The following is a 23,688-nucleotide window of genomic DNA, read 5'->3' as shown; positions in this document are numbered from 1 at the left end:
CCTTTCCAATAAAGAAACTAGATAAAATAATTTGGAACTGCTTAGGAAGCCAATCGGACCTATCATTAATGAACTTTGATTTGAATTGTTCTGTTCTTTAAATTACATAAAAAAAGATCGTTTTTTTTAAAAGACCGACTGATTACAATCCAAAAAATTTTTGGATACTAATTCCAAGATTAGACCAAAACCAGCTTTGCTATGGCTTTTCGTCCATCAAGAACGCTCAATTGTTTCGAATTTTATAGATCTAGATAATTTGTTAGTTAAAAGATTAAAAATGTTTGCTGCGTTTTTGATGATCCTAGAGAAAAGTTAGAGAAAAACGGCCAAATTTTCATTCCTGGCTACTCTCAATAGAAGTGGAAGTAGGACTAGCTCGCTTTGTAGCTTACAAAGATTTTGTTAGTTGTTTTTGGGTGTGTAATTCGGACAATTTTTTATTAAGTTGGACTAAAGACGCTTCTTTCGGGCATTTTTTGATGAAAAAGTCGGAATTTTGAAATCTTTGGCCAAAATTTTAGTCGAAAAAGTTTAATCAAAATAGTCAACAATATTTTTTTTCTTTAGAAATAAAATCAACAGCATTATTGTTAATAATTTTTACATATTATAGCAAAAATTGACGAAATTTTAGGCGAAAATTCGGGAAATTGTGAATAAAAATTACGCAAGTCGGTCTAATATTCAAAAAAAATTTAAACCATGATAACTCGCTCTAGGAAACGAAATTAAAAAAAATCTTTTTAATTCCATATTCTACGCTGTGCGGACTTTTTAATGATACCACTCACAACTCTCTACCACGAATATATCGATCGGTCAAAATTGACTGAACAAAAGAACCCATCTTAGTATATAGTTCCCCCCCCCCTAAAGAGGGGTCGGAACAACTACTAGAGAGATAATAAAATTATAGGAAAGTCGAATGAGGTTTTTTACGAACAAAGATCTCAGAGGGAGGGAATTAGATTACAAGTGAAAAAACAATATTTGCAAATACATTTTATGTGAATGGTTTCTCTTTTACATAATTTGGTACAAGGCTACCACGGACAGATTGACGCAAGCGAATTCTACATCTCTCAAGTTTTGCGTATTGCGCTGACTCGAAAAAAATTTCACCTAGGAAATGATTGAGCATCGCTTTGGGTATGTGATGCGCTCGTTTGCTTACATATGAATTCGATTTTGCTGTAATGAAATCATTTTCTTTTAATTAGTAAATTCGTTTTCATTATTGGTTTTAAATCTGGGACATATATTCGTGCAGCAGATAATTATTCTGTAGTTTTTATAATCCATATATGCTGCATAATTTGCGCCAGACTGACTTAACTTTTCAATGGGCTTTTTTCGTCCTTTGTTTAGTTCCAGCCTTTTAACTTTATTTAAGTTGCTCTTTCATTCGAATGTTTTGAGCAGCTCAACTCAATTAGCGGAATTTTTATTTCTAATGATCAAATGAAAAATTTCAATTTTTTTATATCATTGAAGTGATCTAAAGCTTGGATTACATCATTTGAAGCCCCATGTTAAGTTATCCCCCCCCCCCCCCCCTCGCTAATTCAAACTTAAAATAGAGCCCCCCCCCTCCCTGTAATAGCCACTGGCGTTGAGCCTCCGCCTAATGTTGTATAAGAATTCATCCCAAATTATTCGGGGTATGTTATAAAAATTGATATGTGAGTAGTGCAATGAGAATTGCTCCCTGCCTTTTCACGATGTTCATATTTATCGAAATTGGTACCAATTTTTGAATCTTGAAAGAAGTTGGTGTTAGTTGGAGGTCAATAATCTCATTGGAGGTCAACGGTGACTTTCGGACAATCTACTGGTTATTCGGATCTATTCTGCTTAGAATATCCAGCTTAGTGAGCATATATTTTACGCCCCATAGTAACGTGCTATATAGCAATACATGTCGTACCTGGTTCTCATAAAAAAACAGTGGGTGTCAAACAGTAGGGGGGGGGGGGGGGGGGGGGGGGGACAGAAAGATCCGGCTAATGGTTCTATTCTGTCTTCCCCCCCCCCCCCCCCCCTCCCCCAGCTTAGTGGGCTTATGTTTTTTAGTTTTTTACGCCCCCAAGCGCACGTGCTATTTTTTTCATTGTAACGTGCTATATAATAATATATAATTTGCAACTGGGGGGCGTAAAAAACACTGGGGGTCTAAAACAGACTAGATCCCGGTTATTTTTTGTTTGCGTTTTTTTAGTGTTCGATTCATTGGTGACTGGGCTAGTGCGCATGATGCCGGAGCTGCTATCCCTCTCTAACAAAGTTGGAGTCTCCGCAATCCAATTAGTGGACCATTTAGAGAGACTGCTTCCTCATACTACCAATGCCGGTAGAATTATACCGACATCACAGCAGGTAAAAGTTACGCATTTGTCATTTGTTCGCCCTCCCCCGCGCTCAAATGGCCCTATAATGTTTTTTGGAATCACCAACTCGTGATAAAATCTAAACCATCAAAAAACTCGCATTTGCAAATAATATGCTCATAATAAATTACCGGTCGATATAGCTTTCTAGCCTGCATATACCCCCAATTTGCGCCGCATACCAATCCCATACTCTGACAATTGGTCTCTAAAGGTAGTTATGGACGGGAAGTAAAAATTTTGGTGCTCTGATGGTAAATTGCATCGGCCGGGAAACGAACCCGGTTCTATCTTGTGGCAGGTGACAAATCTACCACTCAACCATCGATGCCTGACAGTTTTGGGACGGACATACTCTGTAAATATCTATTCTCTGAGTGCGCATTTTTATCTGCGTGCGCATTTTTCTGTGCTATGATCTGCTATGCTATGCTATTCCCTGCGTGCGCAAAAAAACTTGCATTTCCGCTGGTTCGCAAATAGTGTGCACCTAATGATTTGCCGGTCGATATAGCTTACTAGCCTGCATATGCCCCCAATTTGCGTCGCATACCAATCCCATGCTATGACAATTGGTCTCTAAAGGTAGTTATGGGCGGGAAGTAAAAATTTTGGTGCTCTGATGGTAAATTGCATCGGACGGGATCGAACCCAGGTCTATCGCGTGGCAGGTGACAATTCTATCACTAAAACACCCGATGCTTGACAGTTCCGGACAGACATACTATATAATGATCTCTTTTTCTCTACGAGCGCGTTTTCTATGCTATTTTGGTCTGCCTGCGCAAAATAACTAGCCTTTGCGTTGTTTTGCAATTAATTTGCACCTAATGATATGCCGGTCGATATAGCTTACTAGCCTGCATATGCACCCAAACTGCGCCGTATTCCAACCCCATGCTATGGCAATTTGTTTCTAAAAGTAGTTTTTGGGCGGGATGTAACAATGTTGATGCGCAGATAATAATCATCTATAATCATATATTATTCTCTGTGTGCGCTTTTTTCTCTGCGTGCGCGTTTTTCTCTACGTGCGCATTTTCCTCTGATAATAATGTGCGCATTTTTCGTGCAGAGATAATAAGTTTCATCGGCCGGGACGCGAACCCGTGTATATCGCGTGGCAGGCGACAATTCTACCACTGAACCACAGATGCTTGACAATACTGGTAATGACATACTCTATAATCATATATTTTTCTCTGCGTGCGCATTTTCCTCTGCGTGCGCGTTTTTGTCTGTGTTCGCGTTTTTGTCTGCGTGCGCGTTTTTCTCTGCGTGCGCATTTATCTCTCCTATTCTCTGATATTAATTTGCGCTTTTTTCGAGCGCAGATAATAAGTTGCATCGGCCGGGAATCGAACCCGGGTCTATCGCGTGGCAGGCAAAAATTCTACCACTTAACCACCGATGCTTGACAATACTGTTAGGGACATACTCTATACTGATATATGTTTTTCTGCGTGCGCTTTTTTCTCTGCGTGCGATTTTTTCTCTGTCACTTTCTTCTGCTCGGGCAAATGAACCAGATTTTGCGCTGGTTTGCAAATTATATGCACCTTATTGTTTACCGCTTGATATAGCTTACTAGCCTGCTTATACACCAATTTGCCATGCTATGACAATTGGTCTCTAAAGGTAGGTATGGGCGGGAGAAAAGCTTTGATGCGCAGATAATAAGTTGCTTCGGCCGGGAATCGAGCCCGGGTCTATCGCGTTGCAGGCAACAATTCTACCACTGAACAACCGATGCTTGAAAGTACTGGTAGTGACATCCTCTATAATCATATATTTTTCTCTGCGTGCGCATTTTCGTCTGCGTGCGCGTTTTTCTCTGCATGCGCATTTTTCTCTGCTAAACTCTGATAATAATTTGCGCATTTTTCGTGCGCAGATAATAAGTTGCATCGGGCGGAATTCGAACCCGGGTTTATTGCGTGGCAGGCGACAATTCTACCGCTGAACCACCGATGCTTGACAATAATGGTAAGGACATACTCTATAATCATACGTTTTCCTCTGCGTGCGCGTTTTTCTCTGCGTGCGCATTTATCTCGGCTATTCTCTGACAATAATTTGCGCATTTTTCGAGCGCAGATAATAAGTTGCATCGGGCGGAATTCGAACCCGGGTTTATTGCGTGGCAGGCGACAATTCTACCACTGAATCACCGATGCTTGACAATACTGTTAGGGACATACTCTATACTGATATATGTTTTTCTGCGTGCGCATTTTTCTCTGCGTGCGATTTTTTCTCTGTCTTTCTTCTGCTCGGGCAAAAGATCCAGATTTTACGCTGCTTTGCAAATTATATGCGCCTTATTGTTTACCGCTTGATATAGCTTACTAGCCTGCTTATACGCCGATTTGCCATGCTATGACAATTGGTCTCTAAAGGTAGGTATGGGCGGGAGAAAAGCTTTGATGCGCAGATAATAAGTTGCTTCGGCCGGGAATCGAACCCGGGTCTATCGCGTTGCAGGCAACAATTCTACCACTGAACAACCGATGCTTGAAAGTACTGGTAGTGACATCCTCTATAATCATATATTTTTCTCTGCGTGCGCATTTTCCTCTGCGTGCGCGTTTTTCTCTGCATGCGCATTTTTCTCTGCTAAACTCTGATAATAATTTGCGCATTTTTCGTGCGCAGATAATAAGTTGCATCGGGCGGAATTCGAACCCGGGTTTATTGCGTGGCAGGCGACAATTCTACCACTGAACCACCGATGCTTGACAATACTGGTAGGGACATACTCTATAATCATACGTTTTCCTCTGCGTGCGCGTTTTTGTTTGCGTGCGCGTTTTTGTCTGCGTGCGCGTTTTTCTCTGCATGCGCATTTATCTCGGCTATTCTCTGACAATAATTTGCGCATTTTTCGAGCGCAGATAATAAGTTGCATCGGGCGGAATTCGAACCCGGGTTTATTGCGTGGCAGGCGACAATTCTACCACTAAACCACCGATTCTTGACAATACTGTTAGGGACATACTCTATACTGATATATGTTTTTCTGCGTGCGCTTTTTTCTCTGCGTGTGATTTTTTCTCTGTCTCTTTCTTCTGCTCGGGCAAAAGAACCAGATTTTACGCTGGTTTGCAAATCATATGCGACTTATTGTTTACCGCTTGATATAGCTTACTAGCCTGCTTATACGCCGATTTGCCATGCTATGACAATTGTCTCTAAAGGTAGGTATGGGCGGGAGAAAAGCTTTGATGCGCAGATAATAAGTTGCTGCGGCCGGGAATCGAACCCGGGTCTATCGCGTTGCAGGCAACAACTCTAACACTGAACAACCGATGCTTGAAAGTACTGGTAGTGACATCCTCTATAATCATATATTTTTCTCTGCGTGCGCATTTTCCTCTGCGTGCGCGTTTTTCTCTGCATGCGCATTTTTCTCTGCTAAACTCTGATAATATTTTGCGCATTTTTCGTGCGCAGATAATAAGTTGCATCGGGCGGAATTCGAACCCGGGTTTATTGCGTGGCAGGCGACAATTCTACCACTGAACCACCGATGCTTGACAATACTGGTAGGGACATACTCTATATTCATACGTTTTCCTCTGCGTGCGCGTTTTTGTCTGCGTGCGCGTTTTTTCTGCGTGCGCGTTTTTCTCTGCGTGCGCATTTATCTCGGCTATTCTCTGACAATAATTTGCGCATTTTTCGAGCGCAGGTAATAAGTTGGATCGGCCGGGAATCGAACCCGGGTCTATCGCGTGGCAGGCAAAAATTCTACCACAACCACCGATGCTTGACAATAATGTTGGGGACATACTCTATACTGATATATGTTTTTCTTCGTGCGCTTTTTTCTCTGCGTGCGATTTTGTCTCTGTCTCTTTCTTCTGCTCGGGCAAGAGAACCAGATTTTACGCTGGTTTGCAAATTATATGCGCCTTATTGTTTACCGCTTGATATAGCTTACTAGCCTGCTTATACGCCAATTTGCCATGCTATGACAATTGGTCTCTAAAGGTAGGTAAGGGCGGGAGAAAAGTTTTGATGCGCAGATAATAAGTTGCATCGGCTGGGAATCGAACCCGGGTCTATCGAGTGGCAGGCAATAATTCTACCACTTAACCTCCGATGCTAGACAATACTGCTAGGGACATACTCTCTACTGATATATGTTTATCTGCGTGCGATTTTTTTCTGCTTGCGATTTTTTCTCTGTCACTTTCTTCTGCTCGGGCAAAAGAACCAGATTTTGCGCTGGTTTGCAAATTATATGCACCTTATTGTTTACCGCTTGATATAGCTTACTAGCCTGCTTATACACCAATTTGCCATTTTCCTCTTTGTGCTCATTTTTCTCTGCTATTCTCTGATAATTATTTGCGCAGTTTCTGTGCGGAGATAATAAGTTGCATGGCCGGGAATCGAACCCGGGTCTATCGCGTGGCAGGCGACAATTCTACCACTGAACCACCGATGCTTGAGAATAATCGTAGGGACATACTCTATAATCATATATTTTTCTCTGCGTTCGCATTTTCCTCTGCGTGCACGTTTTCGTCTGCGTGCGCGTTTTTCTCTGCTATTCTCTGCGAATAAGTTGCTGTCTTTTCGTGCGCAGATAGTAAGCGGCCTTGGCAGGGAATCGAACACGGGTCTATATTGTGGCAGGCGACAATTCTACCACTGAACCATCGATGCAGGGCAATAGTGGTAGGGACATACTCTATATTGATATATTTCTCTGGGTGCGCTTTTTTGCGTGCGAATTTTTCTCTGTCTTTTTCTTCTGCTCGGGCAAAAGAACCAGATTTTGCGCTGGTTTGCAAATTATATGCACCTTATTGTTTACCGCTTGATATAGCTTACTAGCCTGCTTATACGCCAATTTGCCATGCTATGACAATTGGTCTCTAAATGTAGGTATGGGCGGGAGAAAAGCTTTGATGCGCAGATGATAAGTTGCTTCGGCCGGGAATCGAACCCGGGTCTATCCCGTGGCAGGCAAGAATTCTACCACTGAACAACCGATGCTTAAAAGTACTGGTAGTGACATCCTCTATAATCATATATTTTTCTCTGCGTGCGCATTTTCGTCTGCGTGCGCGTTTTTGTCTGCGTTCGCGTTTTTCTCTGCATGCGCATTTTTCTCTGCAACTCTCTGATAATAATTTGCGCATTTTTCGTGCGCAGATAATAAGTTGCATTGGCCGGGAATCGAAGCCGGGTCTATCGCGTGGCAGGCGACAATTCTACCACTGAACAACCGATGATTGAAAGTACTGGTAGGGACATCCTGTATAATCATATTTTTCTCTGCGTGCGCATTTTCCTCTACGTGCGAGGTTTTGTCTGCGTGCGCGTTTTTCTCTGCGTGCGCATTTTTCTCTGATAATAATTTGCGCATTTGTCGTGCGCAGATAATAAGTTGCATCAGCAGGGAATCGAACGCGGGTCTATCGCGTGGCAGGCGACAGTTCTACCACTGAACCACCGATGCTGGCCAATTTTGGTAAGGACATACTCTATAATCATATATTTTTCTCTGCGTGCGCATTTTCCTCTGCGTGCGCGTTTTTCTCTGCATGCGCATTTTTCTCTGCTGCTCTCTGATAATAATTTGCGCATTTTTCGTTCGCAGATAATAAGTTGCATCGGCCGGGAATCAAAACCGGGTATATCGCGTGGCAGGCGACAATTCTACCTCTGAACCACTGATGCTTGACAATAATCGTAGGGACAAACTCTATAATCATATATTTTTCTCTGCGTTAGCATTTTCCTCTGCGTGCGCGTTTTTTCTCTGCATGCGGATTTTTCTCTGCTGCTCTCTGATAATAATTTGCGCATTTTTCGTGCGCAGATAACAAGTTGCATCGGCCTGGCATCGAACCCGAGTCTATCGCGTGGCAGGTGACAATTCTACCACTGAACAACCGATGATTGAAGGTACTGGTAGGGACATCCTGTGTATTCATATTTTACTCTGTTTGCGCATTTTCCTCTACGTGCGCGGTTTTGTTTGCGTGCGCATTTTTCTCTGTGTGCGCATTTTTATATGATAATAATTTGCGCATTTGTCGTGCGCAGATAATAAGTTGCATCAGCAGGGAATCGAACGCGGGTCTATCGCGTGGCAGGCGACATTTCTATCACTGAACCACCGATGCTGGACAATTCTGGTAAGGACATACTCTTTAATCATATTTTTTTCTCTGCGTGCGCATTTTCCTCTACGTGCGCGGTTTTGTCTGCGTGCGCGTTTTTCTCTGCGTGCTCATTTTCCTCTGATAATAATTTGCGCATTTGTTGTGCGCAGATAATAAGTTGCATCAGCAGGGAATCGAACGCGGGTCTATCGCGTGGCAGGCGACATTTCTATCACTGAACCACCGATGCTGGACAATTCTGGTAAGGACATACTCTTTAATCATATTTTTTTCTCTGCGTGCGCATTTTCCTCTACGTGCGCGGTTTTGTCTGCGTGCGCGTTTTTCTCTGCGTGCTCATTTTCCTCTGATAATAATTTGCGCATTTGTTGTGCGCAGATAATAAGTTGCATCAGCAGGGAATCGAACGCGGGTCTATCGCGTGGCAGGCGACAGTTCTACCACTGAACCACCGATGCTGGACAATACTGGTAAGGACACATACTCTATAATCATATATTTTTCTCTGCGTGCGCATTTTCCTCTGCGTGCGCGTTTTTGTCTGCGTGCGCGTTTTTCTCTGCATGCGCATTTTTCTCTGCTACTCTCTGATAATATTTTGCGCATTTTTCGTGCGCAGATAATGAGTTGCATCCGCAGGGAATCGAACCTGGGTCTATCGCGTGGCAGGCGCAATTCTACCACTGAACCACCGATTCTTTACAATACTGGTAGGGACATACTCTATACTGATATACGTTTATCTGCGTGCGCTTTTTATCTGCGTGCTAATTTTTCTGTCATTTTCTTCTGCCCGGGCAAAAACCAGATTTTGCGTTGGTTTGCAAATTATATGCACCTTATTGTTTACCGCTTGATATAGCTTACTGGCCTGCTTATACGCCCATTTGCCTTGCTATGACAGTTGGTCTCTAAAGGTAGGAGGTATGGGCGGGAGAAAAATTTAGATGCACAGATAATAAGTTTCATCGGTCGGGAATCGAAACCGGGTCTATCGCGTTGCAGGCGACAGTTCTACCACTGAACCACCGATGCTAGACAATACTGGTATGGACATACTGTATAATCATATATTTTTCTCTGCTTGCGCATTTTCCTCTCTGTGAGCATTTTTCTCTGCTATTCTCTGATAATAATTTGCGCATTTTTCGTGCGCAGATAATAAGTTGCGTTGGCCGGAATCGAACTCGGGTCTATCGCATGGCAGGCGATAATTCTAACACTGAACCACCGTTGCTTGACAATACTGATAAGGACATACTCTACAATCATATTTTTTTTCTCTGCGTGCGCATTTTTCTCTGCTATTCTCTGATAATAATTTGCGCATTTTTTGTGCGCAGATAATCAGTTGCATCGGCCGGGAATCGAACCCGGGTCTATCGCGTGGCAGGTGACACTTCTACCACTGAACCACCGAAGCTTGACAATGCTGGTATGGACATACTCTATAATCATATTTTTCTCTGCGTGCGCATTTTCCTCTTTGTGCGCATTTTTCTCTGCTATTCTCTGATAATAATTTGCGCATTTTTCGTGCGCAGATAATCAGTTGCATCGGCCGGGAATCGAAACCGGGTCTATCGCGTGGCAGGCGACAATTCTACCACTGAACCACCAATGCTTGAAATTACTGGTGGGGACATACTCAATAACCATACGTTTTTTCTGCGTGCGCATTTTCCTCTGCGTGCGCGTTTTTCTCTGCGTGCGCATTTTTCTCTGCCTTTCTCTGATAATAATTTGCGCATTTTTCGTGCGCAGATAATAAGTTGTATCGGCCGGGAATCGAACTCGGGTCTATCGCGTGGCAGGCGACAATTCTAACACTGAACCACCGATGCTTGACAATACTGGTAGGGACATACTCAATAACCATACGTTTTTTCTGCGTGCGCATTTTCCTCTGCGTGCGCGTTTTTCTCTGTGTGCGCATTTTTCTCTGCCTTTCTCTGATAATAATTTGCGCATTTTTCGTGCGCAGATAATAAGTTGTATCGGCCGGGAATCGAACTCGGGTCTATCGCGTGGCAGGCGACAATTCTAACACTGAACCACCGATGCTTGACAATACTGGTAGGGACATACTCTACAATCATATTTTTTTCTCTGCGTGCGCATTTTCTCTGCGTGCCCGTTTTTGTCTGCGTGTGCGTTTTTGTCTGCGTGCGCGTTTTTCTCTGCTGTTCTCTGATAATAATTTGCGCATTTTTCGAGCGCAGATAAAAATTTGCATCGGCCGGGAATCGAACCCGGATCTATCGCGTGGCAGGCGACAATTCTACCACTGAACCACCGATGCTTGGCAATACTGGAAGGGACATACTCTATAATCATATATTTTTCGTGCGCATTTTTCCTCTTTGTGCGCATTTTTCTCTGCTATTCTCTGATAATAATTTGCGCATTTTTCGTGCGCAGATAATAAGTTGCGTTGGCCGGAATCGAACTGGGGTCTATCGCATGGCAGGCGACAATTCTAACACTGAACCACCAATGCTTGAAATTACTGGTGGGGACATACTCAATAACCATACGTTTTTTCTGCGTGCGCATTTTCCTCTGCGTGCGCGTTTTTCTCTGCGTGCGCATTTTTCTCTGCCTTTCTCTGATAATAATTTGCGCATTTTTCGTGCGCAGATAATAAGTTGTATCGGCCGGGAATCGAACTCGGGTCTATCGCGTGGCAGGCGACAATTCTAACACTGAACCACCGATGCTTGACAATACTGGTAGGGACATACTCTACAATCATATTTTTTTCTCTGCGTGCGCATTTTTCTCTGCGTGCCCGTTTTTGTCTGCGTGTGCGTTTTTGTCTGCGTGCGCGTTTTTCTCTGCTATTCTCTGATAATAATTTGCGCATTTTTCGAGCGCAGATAAAAATTTGCATCGGCCGGGAATCGAAACTGGATCTATCGCGTGGCAGGCGACAATTCTACCACTGAACCACCGATGCTTGGCAATACTGGAAGGGACATACTCTATAATCATATATTTTTCGTGCGCATTTTTCCTCTGTGTGCGCATTTTTCTCTGCTATTCTTTGACAATAATTTTGCTCTGTTTTTGTGCGCCGATAATAAGTTGCATCAGCCGCGAATCGAACCCGGGTCTATCGCGTGGCAAGTGACACTTCTACCACTTAACCACCGAAGCTTGATAATACTCGTATGGACATACTGTATAATCATATACTTTTCTCTGCGTGCGCATTTTCCTCTTTGTGCGCGTTTTTCTCTGCTATTCTGTGATAACAATTTGCGCATTTTTTGTGCGCAGATAATAAGTTGCATCGGCCGGTAATCGAACCCGTGTCTATCGCTTGGCAGGCGACAACTCTACCACTGAACCAACGATGCTTGACAAAACTGTTAGGGACCTACTCTATAATCATATTTTTTTCTCTGCTTGCGCATTTTTCTCTGCTATTCTCTGATAATAATTTGCGCATTTTTTGTGCGCAGATAATCAATTGCATCGGCCGGGAATCGAACCCGGGTCTATCGCGTGGCAAGTGACACTTCTACCACTTAACCACCGAAGCTTGACAATGCTGATAGGGACATACTCTAAAATCATATTTTTTTTCTCTCTGTGCGCATTTTTCTCTGCTATTCTCTGATAATAATTTGCGCATTTTTTGTGCGCAGATAATCAGTTACTCGGCCGGGAATCGAACCCGGGTCTATCGCGTGGCAGGTGACACTTCTACCACTGAACCACCGAAGCTTGACAATGCTGGTATGGACATACTCTATAATCATATTTTTCTCTGCGTGCGCATTTTCCTCTTTGTGCGCATTTTTCTCTGCTATTCTCTGATAATAATTTGCGCATTTTTCGTGCGCAGATAATAAGTTGCGTTGGCTGGAATCGAACTCGGGTCTATCGCATGGCAGGCGACAATTCTAACACTGAACCACCAATGCTTGAAATTACTGGTGGGGACATACTCAATAACCATACGTTTTTTCTGCGTGCGCATTTTCCTCTGCGTGCGCGTTTTTCTCTGCGTGCGCATTTTTCTCTGCCTTTCTCTGATAACAATTTGCGCATTTTTCGTGCGCAGATAATAAGTTGTATCGGCCGGGAATCGAACTCGGGTCTATCGCGTGGCAGGCGACAATTCTAACACTGAACCACCGATGCTTGACAATACTGGTAGGGACATACTCTACAATCATATTTTTTTCTCTGCGTGCGCATTTTTCTCTGCGTGCCCGTTTTTGTCTGCGTGTGCGTTTTTGTCTGCGTGCGCGTTTTTCTCTGCTATTCTCTGATAATAATTTGCGCATTTTTCGAGCGCAGATAAAAATTTGCATCGGCCGGGAATCGAACCCGGATCTATCGCGTGGCAGGCGACAATTCTACCACTGAACCACCGATGCTTGGCAATACTGGAAGGGACATACTCTATAATCATATATTTTTCGTGCGCATTTTTCCTCTGTGTGCGCATTTTTCTCTGCTATTCTTTGGCAATAATTTTGCGCTGTTTTTGTGCGCCGATAATAAGTTGCATCAGCCGGGAATCGAACCCGGGTCTATCGCGTGGCAAGTGACACTTCTACCACTTAACCACCGAAGCTTGATAATAATCGTATGGACATACTGTATAATCATATACTTTTCTCTGCGTGCGCATTTTCCTCTTTGTGCGCGTTTTTCTCTGCTATTCTGTGATAATAATTTGCGCATTTTTTGTGCGCAGATAATAAGTTGCATCGGCCGGTAATCGAACCCGTGTCTATCGCTTGGCAGGCGACAACTCTACCACTGAACCAACGATGCTTGACAAAACTGTTAGGGACCTACTCTATAATCATATTTTTTTCTCTGCTTGCGCATTTTTCTCTGCTATTCTCTGATAATAATTTGCGCATTTTTTGTGCGCAGATAATCAGTTGCATCGGCCGGGAATCGAACCCGGGTCTATCGCGTGTCAAGTGACACTTCTACCACTTAACCACCGAAGCTTGACAATGCTGATAGGGACATACTCTAAAATCATATTTTTTTCTCTCTGTGCGCATTTTTCTCTGCTATTCTCTGATAATAATTTGCGCATTTTTTGTGCGCAGATAATCAGTTACTCGGCCGGGAATCGAACCCGGGTCTATCGCGTGGCAGGTGACACTTCTACCACTGAACCACCGAAGCTTGACAATGCTGGTATGGACATACTCTATAATCATATTTTTCTCTGCGTGCGCATTTTCCTCTTTGTGCGCATTTTTCTCTGCTATTCTCTGATAATAATTTGCGCATTTTTCGTGCGCAGATAATAAGTTGCGTTGGCCGGAATCGAACTCGGGTCTATCGCATGACAGGCGACAATTCTAACACTTAACCACCGAAGCTTGACAATGCTGATAGGGACATACTCTACAATCATATTTTTTTCTCTCTGTGCGCATTTTTCTCTGCTATTCTCTGATAATAATTTGCGCATTTTTTGTGCGCAGATAATCAGTTACTCGGCCGGGAATCGAACCCGGGTCTATCGCGTGGCAGGTGACACTTCTACCACTGAACCACCGAAGCTTGACAATGCTGGTATGGACATACTCTATAATCATATTTTTCTCTGCGTGCGCATTTTCCTCTTTGTGCGCATTTTTCTCTGCTATTCTCTGATAATAATTTGCGCATTTTTCGTGCGCAGATAATAAGTTGCGTTGGCCGGAATCGAACTCGGGTCTATCGCATGGCAGGCGACAATTCTAACACTGAACCACCGATGCTTGACAATACTGATAGGGACATACTCTACAATCATATTTTTTTCTCTGCGTGCGCATTTTTCTCTGCTATTCTCTGATAATAATTTGCGCATTTTTTGTGCGCAGATAATCAGTTACTCGGCCGGGAATCGAACCCGGGTCTATCGCGTGGCAGGTGACACTTCTACCACTGAACCACCGAAGCTTGACAATGCTGGTATGGACATACTCTATAATCATATTTTTCTCTGCGTGCGCATTTTCCTCTTTGTGCGCATTTTTCTCTGCTATTCTCTTATAATAATTTGCGCATTTTTCGTGCGCAGATAATAAGTTGCGTTGGCCGGAATCGAACTCGGGTCTATCGCATGGCAGGCGACAATTCTAACACTGAACCACCGATGCTTGACAATACTGATAGGGACATACTCTACAATCATATTTTTTTCTCTGCGTGCGCATTTTTCTCTGCTATTCTCTGATAATAATTTGCGCATTTTTTGTGCGCAGATAATCAGTTACTCGGCCGGGAATCGAACCCGGGTCTATCGCGTGGCAGGTGACACTTCTACCACTGAACCACCGAAGCTTGACAATGCTGGTATGGACATACTCTATAATCATATTTTTCTCTGCGTGCGCATTTTCCTCTTTGTGCGCCTTTTTCTCTGCTATTCTCTGATAATAATTTGCGCATTTTTCGTGCGCAGATAATCAGTTGCATCGGCCGTGGATCGAACCCGGGTCTATCGCGTGGCAGGCGACAATTCTACCACTGAACCACCAATGCTTGAAATTACTGGTGGGGACATACTCAATAACCATACGTTTTTTCTGCGTGCGCATTTTCCTCTGCGTGCGCGTTTTTCTCTGCGTGCGCATTTTTCTCTGCCTTTCTCTGATAATAATTTGCGCATTTTTCGTGCGCAGATAATCAGTTGCATCGGCCGGGAATCGAACCCGGATCTATCGCGTGGCAGGCGACAATTCTACCACTGAACCACCGATGCTTGGCAATACTGGAAGGGACATACTCTATAATCATATATTTTTCGTGCGCATTTTTCCTCTGTGTGCGCATTTTTCTCTGCTATTCTTTGACAATAATTTTGCGCTGTTTTTGTGCGCCGATAATAAGTTGCATCAGCCGGGAATCGAACCCGGGTCTATCGCGTGGCAAGTGACACTTCTACCACTTAACCACCGAAGCTTGATAATACTCGTATGGACATACTGTATAATCATATACTTTTCTCTGCGTGCGCATTTTCCTCTTTGTGCGCGTTTTTCTCTGCTATTCTGTGATAATAATTTGCGCATTTTTTGTGCGCAGATAATAAGTTGCATCGGCCGGTAATCGAACCCGTGTCTATCGCTTGGCAGGCGACAACTCTACCACTGAACCAACGATGCTTGACAAAACTGTTAGGGACCTACTCTATAATCATATTTTTTTCTCTGCTTGCGCATTTTTCTCTGCTATTCTCTGATAATAATTTGCGCATTTTTTGCGCGCAGATAATCAGTTGCATCGGCCGGGAATCGAACCCGGGTCTATCGCGTGGCAAGTGACACTTCTACCACTTAACCACCGAAGCTTGACAATGCTGATAGGGACATACTCTACAATCATATTTTTTTCTCTCTGTGCGCATTTTTCTCTGCTATTCTCTGATAATAATTTGCGCATTTTTTGTGCGCAGATAATCAGTTACTCGGCCGGGAATCGAACCCGGGTCTATCGCGTGGCAGGTGACACTTCTACCACTGAACCACCGAAGCTTGACAATGCTGGTATGGACATACTCTATAATCATATTTTTCTCTGCGTGCGCATTTTCCTCTTTGTGCGCATTTTTCTCTGCTATTCTCTGATAATAATTTGCGCATTTTTTGTGCGCAGATAATCAGTTGCATCGGCCGGGAATCGAACCCGGGTCTATCGCGTGGCAAGTGACACTTCTACCACTTAACCACCGAAGCTTGACAATGCTGATAGGGACATACTCTACAATCATATTTTTTTCTCTCTGTGCGCATTTTTCTCTGCTATTCTCTGATAATAATTTGCGCATTTTTTGTGCGCAGATAATCAGTTACTCGGCCGGGAATCGAACCCGGGTCTATCGCGTGGCAGGTGACACTTCTACCACTGAACCACCGAAGCTTGACAATGCTGGTATGGACATACTCTATAATCATATTTTTCTCTGCGTGCGCATTTTCCTCTTTGTGCTCATTTTTCTCTGCTATTCTCTGATAATAATTTGCGCATTTTTCGTGCGCAGATAATAAGTTGCGTTGGCCGGAATCGAACTCGGGTCTATCGCATGGCAGGCGACAATTCTAACACTGAACCACCGATGCTTGACAATACTGATAGGGACATACTCTACAATCATATTTTTTTCTCTGCGTGCGCATTTTTCTCTGCTATTCTCTGATAATAATTTGCGCATTTTTTGTGCGCAGATAATCAGTTACTCGGCCGGGAATCGAACCCGGGTCTATCGCGTGGCAGGTGACACTTCTACCACTGAACAACCGAAGCTTGACAATGCTGGTATGGACATACTCTATAATCATATTTTTCTCTGCGTGCGCATTTTCCTCTTTGTGCGCCTTTTTCTCTGCTATTCTCTGATAATAATTTGCGCATTTTTCGTGCGCAGATAATCAGTTGCATCGGCCGGGAATCGAACCCGGGTCTATCGCGTGGCAGGCGACAATTCTACCACTGAACCACCAATGCTTGAAATTACTGGTGGGGACATACTCAATAACCATACGTTTTTTCTGCGTGCGCATTTTCCTCTGCGTGCGCGTTTTTCTCTGCGTGCGCATTTTTCTCTGCCTTTCTCTGATAATAATTTGCGAATTTTTCGTGGGCAGATAATAAGTTGTATCGGCCGGGAATCGAACTCGGGTCTATCGCGTGGCAGGCGACAATACTCTACAATCATATTTTTTCTCTGCGTGCGCATTTTTCTCTGCGTGCCCGTTTTTGTCTGCGTGTGCGTTTTTGTCTGCGTGCGCGTTTTTCTCTGCTATTCTCTGATAATAATTTGCGCATTTTTCAAGCGCAGATAAAAATTTGCATCGGACGGGAATCGAACCCGGATCTATCGCGTGGCAGGCGACAATTCTACCACTGAACCACCGATGCTTGGCAATACTGGAAGGGACATACTCTATAATCATATATTTTTCGTGCGCATTTTTCCTCTGTGTGCGCATTTTTCTCTGCTATTCTTTGACAATAATTTTGCGCAGTTTTTGTGCGCCAATAATAAGTTGCATCAGCCGGAAATCGAACCCGGGTCTATCGCGTGGCAGGCGACAATTCTACCGCTGAACCACCGAAGCTTGATAATACTCGTATGGACATACTGTATAATCATATACTTTTCTCTGCGTGCGCATTTTCCTCTTTGTGCGCGTTTTTCTCTGCTATTCTGTGATAATAATTTGCGCATTTTTTGTGCGCAGATAATAAGTTGCATCGGCCGGGAATCGAACCCGTGTCTATCGCTTGGCAGGCGACAACTCTACCACTGAACCAACGATGTTTGACAAAACCGTTAGGGACCTACTCTATAATCATATTTTTTTCTCTGCTTGCGCATTTCTCTGCGTGCCCGTTTTTGTCTGCTTGTGCGTTTTTGTCTGCCTGCGCGTTTTTCTCGGCGTGCCCGTTTTTGTCTGCGTGTGCGTTTTTGTCTGCGTGCGCATTTTTCTCTGCTATTCTCTGATAATAATTTGCGCATTTTTTGAGCGCAGATAATAAGTTCCATCGGCCGGGAATCGAACCCGGATCTATCGCGTGGCAGGCGAAAATTCTACCACTGAACCACCGATGCTTGGCAATACTGGAAGGGACATACTCTATAATCATATATTTTTCGTGCGCATTTTTCCTCTGTGTGCGCATTTTTCTCTGCTATTCTTTGACAATAATTTTGCGCAGTTTTTGTGCGCCGAAAATAAGTTGCATCAGCCGGGAATCGAATCCGGGTCTATCGCGTGGCAGGCGACAATTCTACCACTGAACCACCGAAGCTTGACAATACTCGTATGGACATACTGTATAATCATATACTTTTCTCTGCGTGCGCATTTTCCTCTTTGTGCGCGTTTTTCTCTGCTATTCTGTGATAATAATTTGCGCATTTTTTGTGCGCAGATAATAAGTTGCATCGGCCGGGAATCGAACCCGTGTCTATCGCTTGGCAGGCGACAACTCTACACTGAACCAACGATGCTTGACAAAACTGTTAGGGACCTACTCTATAATCACATTTTTTTCTCTGCGTGCGCATTTTTCTCTGCGTGCCCGTTTTTGTCTGCGTGTGCGTTTTTGTCTGCGTGCGCGTCTTTCTCTGCGTGCGCATTTATCTCTGCTATTCTCTGATAATAATTTGCGCATTTTTTGAGCGCAAATAATAAGTTCCATCGGGCGGGAATCGAACCCGGATCTATCGCGTGGCAGGCGAAAATTCTACCACTGAACCACCGATGCTTGGCAATACTGGAAGGGACATACTCTATAATCATATATTTGTCGTGCGCATTTTTCCTCTGTGTGCGCATTTTTCTCTGCTATTCTTTGACAATAATTTTGCGCAGTTTTTGTGCGCGGATAATAAGTTGCATCAGCCTGGAATCGAACCCGTGTCTATCGCGTGGCAGGCGACAATTCTACCACTAAACCACCGAAGCTTGGCAATACTCGTATGGACATACTGTATAATCATATACTTTTCTCTGCGTGCGCATTTTCCTCTTTGTGCGCGTTTTTCTCTGCGTGCCCGTTTTTGTCTGCGTGTGGGTTTTTGTCTGCGTGCGCGTTTTTCTTTGCTATTCTCTGATAATAATTTGCGCATTTTTTGTGCGCAGATAATAAGTTGCATCGGCCGGGAATGGAAACCGTGTCTATCGCTTGGCAGGCGACAACCCTACCAGTGAACCAACGATGCTTGACAAAACTGTTAGGGACCTACTCTATAATCACATTTTTTTCTCTGCGTGCGCATTTTTCTCTGCGTGCCCGTTTTTGTCTGCGTGTGCGTTTTTGTCTGCGTGCGCGTCTTTCTCTGCGTGCGCATTTATCTCTGCTATTCTCTGATAATAATTTGCGCATTTTTTGAGCGCAAATAATAAGTTCCATCGGGCGGGAATCGAACCCGGATCTATCGCGTGGCAGGCGAAAATTCTACCACTGAACCACCGATGCTTGGCAATACTGGAAGGGACATACTCTATAATCATATATTTTTCGTGCGCATTTTTCCTCTGTGTGCGCATTTTTCTCTGCTATTCTTTGACAATAATTTTGCGCAGTTTTTGTGCGCCAATAATAAGTTGCATCAGCCGGAAATCGAACCCGGGTCTATCGCGTGGCAGGCGACAATTCTACCGCTGAACCACCGAAGCTTGATAATACTCGTATGGACATACTGTATAATCATATACTTTTCTCTGCGTGCGCATTTTCCTCTTTGTGCGCGTTTTTCTCTGCTATTCTGTGATAATAATTTGCGCATTTTTTGTGCGCAGATAATAAGTTGCATCGGCCGGGAATCGAACCCGTGTCTATCGCTTGGCAGGCGACAACTCTACCACTGAACCAACGATGTTTGACAAAACCGTTAGGGACCTACTCTATAATCATATTTTTTCTCTGCTTGCGCATTTCTCTGCGTGCCCGTTTTTGTCTGCTTGTGCGTTTTTGTCTGCCTGCGCGTTTTTCTCGGCGTGCCCGTTTTTGTCTGCGTGTGCGTTTTTGTCTGCGTGCGCATTTTTCTCTGCTATTCTCTGATAATAATTTGCGCATTTTTTGAGCGCAGATAATAAGTTCCATCGGCCGGGAATCGAACCCGGATCTATCGCGTGGCAGGCGAAAATTCTACCACTGAACCACCGATGCTTGGCAATACTGGAAGGGACATACTCTATAATCATATATTTTTCGTGCGCATTTTTCCTCTGTGTGCGCATTTTTCTCTGCTATTCTTTGACAATAATTTTGCGCAGTTTTTGTGCGCCGAAAATAAGTTGCATCAGCCGGGAATCGAATCCGGTTCTATCGCGTGGCAGGCGACAATTCTACCACTGAACCACCGAAGCTTGACAATACTCGTATGGACATACTGTATAATCATATACTTTTCTCTGCGTGCGCATTTTCCTCTTTGTGCGCGTTTTTCTCTGCTATTCTGTGATAATAATTTGCGCATTTTTTGTGCGCAGATAATAAGTTGCATCGGCCGGGAATCGAACCCGTGTCTATCGCTTGGCAGGCGACAACTCTACACTGAACCAACGATGCTTGACAAAACTGTTAGGGACCTACTCTATAATCACATTTTTTTCTCTGCGTGCGCATTTTTCTCTGCGTGCCCGTTTTTGTCTGCGTGTGCGTTTTTGTCTGCGTGCGCGTCTTTCTCTGCGTGCGCATTTATCTCTGCTATTCTCTGATAATAATTTGCGCATTTTTTGAGCGCAAATAATAAGTTCCATCGGGCGGGAATCGAACCCGGATCTATCGCGTGGCAGGCGAAAATTCTACCACTGAACCACCGATGCTTGGCAATACTGGAAGGGACATACTCTATAATCATATATTTGTCGTGCGCATTTTTCCTCTGTGTGCGCATTTTTCTCTGCTATTCTTTGACAATAATTTTGCGCAGTTTTTGTGCGCGGATAATAAGTTGCATCAGCCTGGAATCGAACCCGTGTCTATCGCGTGGCAGGCGACAATTCTACCACTAAACCACCGAAGCTTGGCAATACTCGTATGGACATACTGTATAATCATATACTTTTCTCTGCGTGCGCATTTTCCTCTTTGTGCGCGTTTTTCTCTGCGTGCCCGTTTTTGTCTGCGTGTGCGTTTTTGTCTGCGTGCGCGTTTTTCTCTGCTATTCTCTGATAATAATTTGCGCATTTTTTGTGCGCAGATAATAAGTTGCATCGGCCGGGAATGGAAACCGTGTCTATCGCTTGGCAGGCGACAACCCTACCAGTGAACCAACGATGCTTGACAAAACTGTTAGGGACCTACTCTACAATCATATTTTTTTCTCTGCTTGCGCATTTCTCTGCGTGCCCGTTTTTGTCTGCTTGTGCGTTTTTGTCTGCGTGCGCGTTTTTCTCTGCGAGCGCATTTTTCTCTGCTATTCTGTGATAATAATAATTTGCGCATTTTTCGAGCGCAGATAAAAAGTTGCACCGGCCGGGAATCGAACCCGGATATATCGCGTGTCAGGCGACAATTCTACCACTGAACCACCGATGCTTGGCAATACTGGAAGGGACATACAGTATAATCATATATTTTTCTCTGCGTGCGCATTTTCCTCTGCGTGCGCGTTTTTCTCTGCTATTATCTGATATTTTCCGCATTTTTCGTGCGAAGATATCAAGTGGCATTGTCCGGGAATCGAACCCGGGTCTGTCTTGTTGCAGGCGACAATTCTACCACTGAACCACCGAAGCTTGACAATACTCGTATGGACATACTGTATAATCATATACTTTTCTCTGCGTGCGCATTTTCCTCTTTGTGCGCGTTTTTCTCTGCTATTCTGTGATAATAATTTGCGCATTTTTGTGCGCAGATAATAAGTTGCATCGGCCGGGAATCGAACCCGTGTCTATCGCTTGGCAGGCGACAACTCTACCACTGAACCAACGATGCTTGACAAAACTGTTATGGACCTACTCTATAATCATATTTTTTTCTCTGCTTGCGCATTTCTCTGCGTGCCCGTTTTTGTCTGCTTGTGCGTTTTTCTCTGCGTGCCCATTTTTCTCTGCTATTCTGTGATAATAATTTGCGCATTTTTCGTGCGCAGATAATAAATTGCATCGGCCGGGAATCGAACGCGGGTCTATCGCGTGGCAGGCGACAATTCTACCACTGAACCACCGATGCTAGACAAAACTGGTATGGACATATTGTATAATCATATATTTTTCTCTGCTTGCGCATTTTCCTCTCTGTGCGAATTTTTCTCTGCTATTCTCTGATAATAATTTGCGAATTTTTCGTGCGCAGATAATAAGTTGCATCGGCCGGGAATCCAACCCGGGTCTATCGCCTGGCAGGCTACAATTCTACCACTGAACCACCGATGCTAGACAATACTGGTATGGACATACTGTATAATCATATATTTTTCTCTGCTTGCGCATTTTCCTCTATGTGCGCATTTTTCTCTTCTATTCTCTGATAATAATTTGCGCATTTTTCGTGCGCAGATAATCAGTTGCATCGGCCGGGAATCGAACCCGGGTCTATCGCGTGGCAGGCGACACTTCTACCACTGAACCACCGAAGCTTGACAATACTGGTATGGACATACTCTATAATCATATTTTTCTCTGCGTGCGCATTTTCCTCTTTGTGCTCATTTTTCTCTGCTATTCTCTGATAATAATTTGCGCATTTTTCTCTGTGCGCATTTTTCTCTGCTATTCTCTGATAATAAGTTGCGCATTTTTCGTGCGCAGATAATCAGTTGCATCGGCTAAGAATCGAACCCGGGTCTATCGCGTGGCAGGCGAGACTTATACCACTGAACCACCGATGCTTGACATTACTCGTAGGGACATACTCTATAATCATATATTTTTCTCTGCGTGCGCGTTTTTGTCTGCGTGCGTGTTCGTCTGCGTGCGCGTTTTTCTCTGCTATTCTCTGATAATAATTTGCGCAATTTTCGTGCGCAGATATTAAATTGCATCGGCCGGTAATCGAACACGGGTCTATCGCGTGGCAGGCGACAATTGTACCACTGAACCACCGATGCTTGACAATACTCGTAGGGAGATACTCTATGATCATATTTTTTTCTCTGCGTGCGCTTTTTCCTCTTTGTGCGCGTTTTTTTCTGCTATTTTCTGATAATAATTTGCGCATTTTTCGTGCGCAGATAATAAGTTCCATGGGCCGGAAATCGAACCCGGGTCTATCTCGTGGTAGGCGTCAATTCTACCACTGAACCACCGATGCTTGACAATACTGGTATGGACATACTCTATGATCATATATTTTTCTCTGCGTGCGCTTTTTCCTCTTTGTGTGCGTTTTTTTCTGCTATTTTCTGATAATAATTTGCGCATTTTTTGTGCGCAGATAATAAGTTGCATCGGCCGTGAATCGAACACGGGTCTATCGCGTGGCAGGCGACAGTTCTACTACTGAACCACCGAAGCTTGACATAACTGGTATGGACATACTCTATGATCATATATTTTTCTCTTCGTGCGCTTTTTCCTCTTTGTTCGCGTTTTTTTTCTGCTATTTTCTGATAATAATTTGCGCATTTTTCGTGCTCAGATAATAAGTTGCATCGGCCGTGAATCGAACACGGGTCTATTGCGTGGCAGGCAACAATTCTACTACTGAACCACCGATGCTTG

General features: G+C 43.8%; 1 protein-coding gene and 32 non-coding genes across 33 annotated transcripts in view; 1 reads left to right on the top strand and 32 right to left on the bottom strand.

Moving 5' to 3' along the window:
- The first annotated feature begins 2,210 nt into the window (after window positions 1-2,210).
- Window positions 2,211-23,688, top strand: part of LOC142335094 (uncharacterized) — an 86,315-nt gene continuing 64,837 nt past the window's right edge. The window contains exon 1 of the mRNA XM_075383442.1: window positions 2,211-2,379. Coding sequence (XP_075239557.1) covers window positions 2,254-2,379 — 126 coding nt within the window. The 5' untranslated portion in view covers window positions 2,211-2,253. The remainder of the gene's footprint in view (window positions 2,380-23,688) is intronic.
- Trnag-gcc (transfer RNA glycine (anticodon GCC)) lies at window positions 3,734-3,804 on the bottom strand. The gene has a single exon. It is a non-coding gene; the product is annotated as a tRNA-Gly (tRNA).
- Window positions 4,834-4,904, bottom strand: Trnac-gca (transfer RNA cysteine (anticodon GCA)). Its single transcript has one exon. It is a non-coding gene; the product is annotated as a tRNA-Cys (tRNA).
- Window positions 5,055-5,125, bottom strand: Trnag-gcc (transfer RNA glycine (anticodon GCC)). Its single transcript has one exon. It is a non-coding gene; the product is annotated as a tRNA-Gly (tRNA).
- Trnag-gcc (transfer RNA glycine (anticodon GCC)) lies at window positions 6,773-6,844 on the bottom strand. Its single transcript has one exon. It is a non-coding gene; the product is annotated as a tRNA-Gly (tRNA).
- On the bottom strand, window positions 7,793-7,863 carry Trnag-gcc (transfer RNA glycine (anticodon GCC)). Its single transcript has one exon. It is a non-coding gene; the product is annotated as a tRNA-Gly (tRNA).
- Trnag-gcc (transfer RNA glycine (anticodon GCC)) lies at window positions 8,921-8,991 on the bottom strand. Its single transcript has one exon. It is a non-coding gene; the product is annotated as a tRNA-Gly (tRNA).
- On the bottom strand, window positions 9,498-9,568 carry Trnac-gca (transfer RNA cysteine (anticodon GCA)). Its single transcript has one exon. It is a non-coding gene; the product is annotated as a tRNA-Cys (tRNA).
- Window positions 9,886-9,956, bottom strand: Trnag-gcc (transfer RNA glycine (anticodon GCC)). Its single transcript has one exon. It is a non-coding gene; the product is annotated as a tRNA-Gly (tRNA).
- Trnag-gcc (transfer RNA glycine (anticodon GCC)) lies at window positions 10,087-10,157 on the bottom strand. Its single transcript has one exon. It is a non-coding gene; the product is annotated as a tRNA-Gly (tRNA).
- Trnag-gcc (transfer RNA glycine (anticodon GCC)) lies at window positions 10,307-10,377 on the bottom strand. The gene has a single exon. It is a non-coding gene; the product is annotated as a tRNA-Gly (tRNA).
- On the bottom strand, window positions 10,527-10,597 carry Trnag-gcc (transfer RNA glycine (anticodon GCC)). Its single transcript has one exon. It is a non-coding gene; the product is annotated as a tRNA-Gly (tRNA).
- Trnag-gcc (transfer RNA glycine (anticodon GCC)) lies at window positions 10,765-10,835 on the bottom strand. Its single transcript has one exon. It is a non-coding gene; the product is annotated as a tRNA-Gly (tRNA).
- Trnag-gcc (transfer RNA glycine (anticodon GCC)) lies at window positions 11,183-11,253 on the bottom strand. Its single transcript has one exon. It is a non-coding gene; the product is annotated as a tRNA-Gly (tRNA).
- On the bottom strand, window positions 11,422-11,492 carry Trnag-gcc (transfer RNA glycine (anticodon GCC)). Its single transcript has one exon. It is a non-coding gene; the product is annotated as a tRNA-Gly (tRNA).
- On the bottom strand, window positions 12,615-12,685 carry Trnag-gcc (transfer RNA glycine (anticodon GCC)). Its single transcript has one exon. It is a non-coding gene; the product is annotated as a tRNA-Gly (tRNA).
- On the bottom strand, window positions 12,854-12,924 carry Trnag-gcc (transfer RNA glycine (anticodon GCC)). The gene has a single exon. It is a non-coding gene; the product is annotated as a tRNA-Gly (tRNA).
- Trnag-gcc (transfer RNA glycine (anticodon GCC)) lies at window positions 14,979-15,049 on the bottom strand. The gene has a single exon. It is a non-coding gene; the product is annotated as a tRNA-Gly (tRNA).
- On the bottom strand, window positions 15,199-15,269 carry Trnag-gcc (transfer RNA glycine (anticodon GCC)). Its single transcript has one exon. It is a non-coding gene; the product is annotated as a tRNA-Gly (tRNA).
- Trnag-gcc (transfer RNA glycine (anticodon GCC)) lies at window positions 16,941-17,011 on the bottom strand. The gene has a single exon. It is a non-coding gene; the product is annotated as a tRNA-Gly (tRNA).
- Window positions 17,355-17,425, bottom strand: Trnag-gcc (transfer RNA glycine (anticodon GCC)). Its single transcript has one exon. It is a non-coding gene; the product is annotated as a tRNA-Gly (tRNA).
- On the bottom strand, window positions 17,555-17,625 carry Trnag-gcc (transfer RNA glycine (anticodon GCC)). The gene has a single exon. It is a non-coding gene; the product is annotated as a tRNA-Gly (tRNA).
- Window positions 18,049-18,119, bottom strand: Trnag-gcc (transfer RNA glycine (anticodon GCC)). The gene has a single exon. It is a non-coding gene; the product is annotated as a tRNA-Gly (tRNA).
- Window positions 18,249-18,319, bottom strand: Trnag-gcc (transfer RNA glycine (anticodon GCC)). The gene has a single exon. It is a non-coding gene; the product is annotated as a tRNA-Gly (tRNA).
- Trnag-gcc (transfer RNA glycine (anticodon GCC)) lies at window positions 19,622-19,692 on the bottom strand. The gene has a single exon. It is a non-coding gene; the product is annotated as a tRNA-Gly (tRNA).
- Window positions 20,115-20,185, bottom strand: Trnag-gcc (transfer RNA glycine (anticodon GCC)). Its single transcript has one exon. It is a non-coding gene; the product is annotated as a tRNA-Gly (tRNA).
- Window positions 20,315-20,385, bottom strand: Trnag-gcc (transfer RNA glycine (anticodon GCC)). The gene has a single exon. It is a non-coding gene; the product is annotated as a tRNA-Gly (tRNA).
- On the bottom strand, window positions 21,489-21,559 carry Trnav-gac (transfer RNA valine (anticodon GAC)). Its single transcript has one exon. It is a non-coding gene; the product is annotated as a tRNA-Val (tRNA).
- On the bottom strand, window positions 21,891-21,961 carry Trnag-gcc (transfer RNA glycine (anticodon GCC)). The gene has a single exon. It is a non-coding gene; the product is annotated as a tRNA-Gly (tRNA).
- On the bottom strand, window positions 22,128-22,198 carry Trnag-gcc (transfer RNA glycine (anticodon GCC)). The gene has a single exon. It is a non-coding gene; the product is annotated as a tRNA-Gly (tRNA).
- Window positions 22,534-22,604, bottom strand: Trnag-gcc (transfer RNA glycine (anticodon GCC)). The gene has a single exon. It is a non-coding gene; the product is annotated as a tRNA-Gly (tRNA).
- Window positions 23,411-23,481, bottom strand: Trnag-gcc (transfer RNA glycine (anticodon GCC)). The gene has a single exon. It is a non-coding gene; the product is annotated as a tRNA-Gly (tRNA).
- Window positions 23,615-23,685, bottom strand: Trnag-gcc (transfer RNA glycine (anticodon GCC)). The gene has a single exon. It is a non-coding gene; the product is annotated as a tRNA-Gly (tRNA).

The sequence above is a fragment of the Convolutriloba macropyga genome, chromosome 2 (assembly GCF_964194025.1).
Source record: "Convolutriloba macropyga chromosome 2, txConMacr16.3, whole genome shotgun sequence".
Lineage (NCBI taxonomy): Eukaryota > Metazoa > Xenacoelomorpha > Acoela > Convolutidae > Convolutriloba > Convolutriloba macropyga.
Note: the sequence above shows the minus strand (reverse complement) of the source record. Positions and strands in the feature narration are given on the sequence as shown.